General features: G+C 37.6%; 1 protein-coding gene across 1 annotated transcript; it reads left to right on the top strand.

Annotated features, from left to right (window-relative positions):
• The first annotated feature begins 1,041 nt into the window (after positions 1–1,041).
• Positions 1,042–2,945, top strand: LOC110745861 (phenylacetaldehyde oxime monooxygenase CYP71AN24-like). Its single transcript, XM_021946009.2, has 2 exons — positions 1,042–2,066; positions 2,159–2,945. Exons 1-2 carry the CDS (start codon positions 1,134–1,136, stop codon positions 2,771–2,773), a joined length of 1,548 nt encoding a protein of 515 aa, XP_021801701.2. The 5' UTR covers positions 1,042–1,133; the 3' UTR covers positions 2,774–2,945.
• The last annotated feature ends 6,056 nt before the right edge of the window (positions 2,946–9,001 follow it).

Genomic DNA, 9,001 nt, shown 5'->3' with positions numbered 1-9,001 from the left:
GAGTTAATTGCTGAAATACCCCCTGAATTAGGATCCTAATCAAACTTAACCTCCTAAACAAAAAAAATCAACCAATTTAGCAACCGAATTAATTGAAATTGCCAATTTTGGGGAGGAAGAAGGGAATAGATGGGGTGGCGGCTGGGGTTGGGTGGGGATGGTAGTGGTTCCTTTTATTTTATTTTATTTTTCCTTTTATATTTTCTAAATATTTTAGTTTTTAATAATAATAAAAAAATCAAATAGTAAGTCACAATTATTTTTTTTTGTTTCACTTATGTGCTAGAATCAATAATTAAAAATTAACATGTTCAAGTTAAATAAAAACTTATCACTCAAAATAAATAAATGATATCAATTCAAATTTTAATATAAAAAATTGAAAATCTAAGGCTAAGGCTATTACATTCATGATTCTAATGAAAAACTCAAAATCCTAAGAATTAGAGTTTCACATTTTCCAATTATCTTAAGAAACCCAAAGTTATCTAAATAATTTTTTAAAAAGAATATTAAATGAATATACAATAAACATATAATATATCAAATGAAAATTAATTTTTTAGGAAAAAAAGAAGAGAATATGTCTGCTCTTCCTCCACGTTTTGTCTGTGTTGTGTTGTGTCATATCAAAAACTTCCGTGCTTGCATGAAAGACAAAGACCCACATGAAGGTGGACTCCTCTTGTCATATCAGAAACTCAAACTACAGAGATCAAATTACCAGAAATGAAAAACACATGAACGAAAGTACAAGGGCGAAAAGTGACTTTTGCCATTCATTATGCTATGTAAGGTTAGGTTTTGGAATGGTGGGACAGAGAATGCAAAAATAAGAAGGCTGTCGACATAAAGTTGTTTGTCGGATCAAGAAATATACCCGTTTGTGCAATAGGATTTTATTTCAATCATGTCCTCAAATAATTCGAGTGGTCGAAAATTAGCACTTGAATTTGTTGATTTGAAAAGGTGTTTGAAAATATCTCAAATATTTATCTCGACATTGAAATAACTTATTGTCCCTAGCTCTCAGTAAAAATTTACAACCAACCTCTGGCGCAGGCTGGACAACTTCTCTATAAAGATGAAGAAGGCGGCCCTCAGATTTCAACTGGCAACCCAAAATTAAAGCAATGGCTGTATTTTCATTTTTCAATCAAATGTGGCAGCACCTACTTTTCCTGCTTCCTCTTCTCTTCCTTTCAATATTCATTTTGTTTGCACTTACAAGATCATCCTCATCGAGTGGGAAAAACCAGAAACTCAAACTGCCACCATCCCCACCAAGGTTGCCTTGGATTGGGAACCTTCACCAGCTAGGATCATTCCCACACCGCTCTCTTCAAGCTCTCTCGAAGAAGTATGGGGATGTTATGCTTCTGCACTTTGGCAAAGTTCCAACGCTGATTGTTTCATCTGCAGAGATGGCCAAGGACGTGATGAAGACCCAAGACATTGTGTTCTGCAGCCGGCCTCAAACCACGGCTCCAAGTATATTGTTCTATGACGGCCATGACATTACTTTTTCCCCATACGGGGAGTACTGGAAACAAGTTCGCAGAATTTGTGTTCTTGAGCTTCTGAGCCTCAAAAGAGTGCACCAGTTTCAGTACGCAAGGGTGGAGGAAGTTGCAGAGTTGGTCAGCAAGATTCGCGAAGCCTCTGCCAGCGCAAACGGAGCTCCCATTAATATTGGGGAGCTGCTGGTGTCAACCTCCAACAACATCATCTGCAGGTGCATTCTTGGAAAGAAGTTTGAGGACAAAGAAGACAATTGGTTTGGAGAGACCACAAAGGAGTTGATGACTCAGCTGATGAGTTTCAGCTTTGGAGATTTCTTCCCTTCTTTGAAATGGATTGACCGTGCCAGAGGCTACCTTGCACATTTGAAATCAATTTGGTTAGAATTTGATAAATTTTTCGATAAGTTGATTGACGAACATAAGGCAGCAAAGAAAGAAGGTAAGCCTCGTGAGAAGGATATTGTGGATATTCTCCTCGACGTTCAAAAGGACGGCTCACTTGACATTGAGCTCACTACCTCCAATGTCAAAGCAATTCTGCAGGTATGTATATTCCCCCCTCCCTAGCTTTAGTCACATTGATAAATATATATGTGGCTGAAGATTGATTTGGCTTGTTGATTTTATGATTATAGGACATGTTTGTGGGTGGAAGTGATACTAGTTGGACAGCAGCGATATGGTTAATGTCAGAGCTTTTGCAAAATCCACGGGTGATGAAGAAAGTCCAAGAAGAGGTAAGAAGAGTGGCGGGGAGAAGGGGATATGTAGAGGAGAGTGACATCAAGGAAATGAAATACATGACATGTGTGATCAAAGAAAATTTAAGACTTCACCCTCCAGCGCCTCTTTTACTTCCTCGGGAAGCAATGTCAGATGTAAAATTGGGAGGTTACGATATACCTGCGAAAACACAAGTGTTTGTGAATGCATACGCTATACAAAGAGACCCCAAATGGGACAAGCCAGATGAGTTTATGCCAGAGAGGTTCGAGGAGAACTCCGTTGGTTTTGTAGGTCAGGAGTTTGAGCTCATCCCATTTGGCGCTGGGAGAAGGGTGTGTCCTGGACTCGCCTTTGGGGTTGCTTCAGCTGAATATGTGCTTGCCAACATCTTGTTTTGGTTCGACTGGAAGTTGCCTAGTGGTGGCAGTAAATTGGCTGAGACATTGGACATGTCCGAAGTTTACGGTCTCACAGTCTATAAGAAAACTCCTCTGTATCTTATTCCAACACCATACTCACCTTAATCCCTCCATCATCATCGAGTTTTCATGGCCTCTTTATTTTATTTATGCTCTAAATCTAGTTTTTTGTTTGTTTTCTGTTGAGCAAGAAGTTGTATCTGCAATGCCTGCCGCAACATAAATATTTATAATAATAATAATTACAGAGTGATATATCTCTGAGATGTTGTAATAATCTTTGGCTATTTGAAAATGCATTTAATGGTAGTTTCTTGTGAACATCTCAACATAAAATGGTTTATTTCACTGAAGAGTTGTCACTAAAACATACAGTAGTATGAAAAGATGACTTACTACCACACATGATTGTTGCAGCATGTATCTAGATACAATGTGTTTGCTTCAGGTTCCTCCTTGACATGTTGGTACGCCATCAAGAGTGTTTATCTTCCCTTTTCTCTGCAAAGTTAGGCAAGTTAGGCAACTCGATATTGAATTTGTCAAAGTTTTAGCCTAAAATAAACCAGAGATTTGCCTTCTCAGCTTGTCCTCATGCATGGAAAATAAGATTTTTGTTTCTCTTATTTGGCTATTTGAAAAAGCATTTAATTGTAGTTTCTCCTGAAGATCTCTAGATGAAGATCTCTAGATAAAATGGATATGGTGAAATGAAAGGAGAGATAAACGAGTACCAACTAAAGACCTAATTGATTGGTATAATGGCCTGACTGATACCCTGAAAATAATTTGGTATAAGTTGTGTATGGAAGAACCATGTGTATATATAGCAGAGCTTGCAGAATTATTACTCACACAGAACTGTTTGATTCATTCAGGTAAAATTTAACAAAGAACAAGGTGGCTGGAAAGTTATTTCAAACTGTCAGTTCTGTACATTAATCATAGGCAGGTAGCGTTGCGCAACTGGGACAGCCCAGCGGGGTGTAGGCCGCTCACGGTTAACAAATAATCATCAGTACATTCGGATATATCTCATGAGGAGGATGTTATTAACGACACCTCTCAGGATTTCGGGCCAACCACATTGTAAACTTCACTCAGCAGCAGACACAAACACAATAATAAACTCATCTTCTAAGATTGTCCTTCGTGAAAAATGAATGTCTGAGGGTTTCCCGAGCTGAAAGCCTATCCGATGGGTCGTACCTAAGGAGACCCTGCAAGAGGTGAATGAGGTCCCCTGCGGAATGGTCTACATGCTGCATTACAAGATTCTGGAAAAAGAAAAATGAGCAACAAACATTAGAAGTACAAAAATGAAATGAAATGGCTCTAACAGTCCACCAAGTATGTAACACAAACCTGAAGACGAGGAAGTTTCTGAACAGCTCTGATACTCACTCGCGAGGCTGCACCCTCTGAACAGCTCTGACAAAGAAAAACAAAACCAATTTAACTCATAATTATGACCATTTACAAGCAAAAAATTACAAATATGGTTACGATAGTCAAACCAGTTCCGTAATTGCACACAACTGCAAGGAATTAATGAACCCATTTAACATTGCTAAAAGTTCAGAAAAAACTTCTTCAAGCACTCCATTGATGTAAAAATTTTGAAAAAACATGTTTACCAAGCTGTTACAGCACTTCAATTTCGATCATTGCTGCTTCACGGTATTTCTTGACCCCTCCGGAACAATTTTTATGGCAACAATTTCCTTTTTTGCTCTGTCCCAGCATTCCAAAACCTGCCCCAAGGTACCTTCACCCATTTTGCTCTGGATTTTGTCTGCATGAGTGAGACCAATAATTAAAGCCCACAACTAGGTTGTAATGTTAACAAAAAAAGAGTCCATAGAGTTTTGCCACATGCAATACATTTTTTTATACTACTTTTATATGTAAATGCATAGTGTCCGATGGGATTTATCTTAGTGAAAAATGATCTTGACTTGCAAATGAGGGGTCTCAGGTTTAAACACCCGTAACACTTTGAGACTAGTGTGTGTGAAAGCCCTCATTCTTGTAATTTAACACTTTGAGACCATCACTTATATTAATGTAAAAAAAAGTAAACGCATAGCATTGTGTGAAGTTAGATTACCTTCAATACTTTACTAAATGGGAAATTGGAGTTTTAAATTTTTTTTTTTATAAAATATTTATTTTTTTAATGGTTAAATAATTTTATTCTTATTCTTGCACACATGGCACTTACGTGAAATGTATTGTAGCAGAACAATGGGTCCCTTTCATATCATGTCAACATTTTTAACGTATGTTTTGACAAACTTGACGATGAAGGGCAGAGTGTGATACACAACATTAGTTAAATCCGGAAGACAATATAAGATTTGACCATACTTTCAGGAGCACTTGTGTATTTAAGCCAAAAAGAAACACGGGGCAACAGAAAATGAGCTTAATTGTTTTTGTTCAAAATCATGTAAGCTTGTTTTGGTCATCCAAGATTCTCAAACAAACCATTTAAGTTCAGTTACTGGTTTTAAGTCTTGACACAAATTAATTGTGAATTGGTTGAAATGAAATCTACCATGCCCATTATTGCAGCATTTAAGGGCACTTCCAGCGGCCAGCCTTGGCTAGGGTAGGAGGGGGCCCAAGCCCCATTTCCACATTCCAGTGGGCTTCAGCAGCCCGGGCAGCTGGTGGGCTCCACAAACTTGGGCAGGCTCTAAGGCAAGAAAAGTCTGAGCTATTGCTTGGGTTTGCTGACGTCAGCAACGAAAAAAATTGAAAAAATACTAAAAATATCAGATTTTTTATCATAATAAATACTTAGTCATATTCTTCACTTTCCACACCAAAACTCTATACAAATTCCTCTCCTCACATCTCATGTGAATAGTGGTTGCCCTTGGGTTGCCATGGCAATGGGTGGAAACACAACAAGCCTTTAGCAAGGGCTGGTACTATTCATGTGAATAGTAACAGCCATTGCCTCCCCTTACCCTTTGCCATGGCAAATGGGTGGAAGTGCTCTTAGAGCAAGGGCAATGCAAGGGTTGTTACTATTCATGTGAATAGTGGCAGCTCTTGCTAAAGGCAAAGTGTGTTTCCACCCATTGCCATGGCAAAAGGCAATTACTATTCACTTCAAATTATTTTTATTATTTTTATACATAAACGATTAATTTTGATAGGGTTTAGGGTTCTGGTGTGGGAAGTAAAGAATATGGCTAGGTATTTATAAATTAAAAAAAATTTGAATTTTTTGGTATTTATTTCCTTTTTTTATTATTTTAATTAGCTGCTGACGTCATAATTACGTCACTTGCCCAGACAGCAGCACGGGCTGGATTTGCATGTGGGCTTGCCCGGGTTGATGGGGCCCACGCCTTGCCCGGGCTTACCCTTGAGCATTGGAGCCATCACGCGGGCCTATGCCCTCTCCTGCCCAAGCTTCCCCTTGCCACTGGAAGTGCTCTAATTTATGTCATTGCTGCTTCACAAGTATATGCTTAATTGCACACAACACAACTTCAAGGGCTGACTTGCACTTTATTTTCAATTGTTGCTGCTTCACGATATATTCCTTTATCCCACAAAACAATTTTTCATGGTCACCATTTTATTGTTCTTTTTTTATTATTTTTTATTTTCTGTCCCACAATTCCGAAAGCTTACAATATAATGACACATTAATTCATCGTTATGACGGGTCCAATTATGTACATTTAGTCACATGAAAATATCACACTTTTTGGGTCATCATGATCCATTGATTGGTACATTTAGGGCATGTTTACGTATCAGTAATGAAGAAAGTAAGGAATCAGAGAATTTAGGAATCGGGGAACTACTGAATCGGTATGGGAAGAATCATTCCCATTAAGCTGTTTACTAAACATATGGAATTAGAAAAGGAATGGGGTTGATTCCCATTGTTATTGTTTACTAATTTTCATGAATCAGAATCCAAATTAATTTGATTACTAAAATGCCCTGCACATTTTCACCACAGCACATGTATAATTCTCAAATTGTCTAAGGAGACCAAACTAATCCAGTAGAAAACTAGTAAGGCAGTGTAAACATGAGGAATCAATATGTTGAACAAGATGCACAACAAGAGGCTAGTTCAATGATAATGTTAATAACACCTTTGTCAAGATCCAATTTCAAACGAAAAAATAAACTCCAATAAATATATATCTTTCACCTACGTAACTAGTAAACAATCAAATAATAATGACCTGCATAATCTTCATACTACCAAAAAAAGAGATATATAATCTCCACAAAAGTCTTTATCTATGACCGTACTATGTTTTGTGATGAATGTGAAGACAGAAGATAGATAGATAGAATGATTTACATAACAAGGCGTTGCTGCTGCTAATGGGAGGTTGTGTCTACAACGATAACGTGAAAATGAAGTTGGAGCGTCTTGGTACTTCTTAGCATGAGTTTTTATTTTTATTTTAGGGTTTGGAGTGTTTTGTAATTATGGTAAAGTAGTAAAGGTATTTTTGGAAGTTATTAAAAGAAAACAGGAATGGGAATCGTATCGACTACTCCCCCCTAGGTGATTTGATACCCAGTTTTTAGGGGATGTGATTACGGATTTTGAGGTGGGGCCCACTTATTTTTTTATTCCTGATTGCAAGTAAACGCAGGGGAAGTCAGGAATGGAAATCATTCCCTTTCCTCCCATACCCATTACTGATACGTAAACATGCCCTTAAATGGATCATAATGACTCAACAAGTAGAGTATTTCTATTTTCTATGTATTTGTACTGCATATGTGAATGAATGGTAGAAAATTTGCATCATGATGGTTGAGTCCTTAGATCGTGTTGGTTTTAAATCAACTGGGGGTGACGATAATCCTTTACATATGCTTCCATTTTAATTTTTCACGTAGGCAGTCAATGTGATTAGGCCTGGACCAAAATACAAGGGAAATAAATCAGCTTGTCTTCATGCATGGAAAAATCAGATTTTTGTTTATCTTATTTTGGTAAGAAGCATGAAAAAGTTAGATTTTGTCTCCACGTAACAACCGTCGTCGGCCAATTCAAAGCCGGACCACATCAGAATTTGGTCCACAACCTCATGGACCAGTTTTTGCGGTAGCAGGCCAAAAACGTGTTTATTTGAGTTTAAAAGCATGGCATGGCATGGCATGCATGGCTCAGACTCTGAGCTCACTCAAGAGACAACCTGGAAAGCGATCCTGCCTCTCTCTCTGCCCTTGATACCACGGCAACATCTTCCCTTGTTTCGAATTTAAATTCTATGTTTATTTTCCAGAAATCTGTGATCAGTACTTTTATCGACATTACCTATAAATTAAAAATCAAATTATATATTTGCAGCAGATTTTGATCAAAGAAGAGTAGGCTTGGTTCTTAAGTTGGTGGTGGATATTACGGCTACATATACATCGGGTCCATGAGGTTGTGCCTCAAATTGTGATGTGGTCGATCGGATTTGGAACGGCCCGAGGACGGTTTGTCACTAGTAAAAACGTGAAGACAAATCTAACCTTTTTTATGCCTACCAAAATAATTGAAATTAAATTGCAAACTTTTGAGTATTCTATAATTTCTCAATGGTGCAATAGCTTGGTGAGGTGAGGATAAATGCGGCAACTGGGGCGAGTACCATGTCAAAATCTTTCCCAACACATCGAGTGACATTACTAACATCACAGTTGGATTTAAAGCCAACAGAAACTAAACACGCATCAAATGTATCACTTATTGTCTGAACGAGTGTGATAACTGTTGCGTAACCGAAATCCGTCATCATGTCACTTTTGGCCCCTATGTAGTTTACTAGTTTTTCCACTTTATTCCCTATAGTTTTAATTTTGTCAATTTAACTCATGTAGTTTGATTCTATTGTAATTCAAGGACACATCCAAATTCCATCCAAAATACCCCTCCACTTAAGAGACACGTGTTTATTCCGTTAAGAAATTAGATGGAAATTTAGACGTATCCTTAAATTGCCAAAAAAGAAGCTGTTGACATAAAAGTTGTTTGTCGGATCAAGAAATATATAGCAAAAGTTGAAGTTAAAGCCAGCCCTTTGTGCAACAGGATTTCATTTCAATCATGTTCACAAATAATTCGAGTGGTTGAAAATTAGCACTTGAATTTGTTGATTTGAAATGGTGTTTGAAAATCTTGGACCACGATTTTGAACAAATATCTCAAATATTTATCTTGACATTGAAATCAACCCTTGCTTTGAGTAAAAAATTATATCTGTTTGACAATTACAACCAACCTCTGGCGCAGCCGTGTAATTGAAAGTTTCAATAATTGTGGGCTCCCAAGCTGGACAAACTTCT

This window comes from Prunus avium, chromosome 5 (assembly GCF_965620075.1).
Source record: "Prunus avium chromosome 5, drPruAviu1.hap1.1, whole genome shotgun sequence".
Classification (NCBI taxonomy): Eukaryota; Viridiplantae; Streptophyta; class Magnoliopsida; order Rosales; family Rosaceae; genus Prunus; species Prunus avium.
The sequence above is the reverse complement of the archived record's forward strand: the minus strand, read 5'-3'. Positions and strand labels throughout refer to the sequence as shown.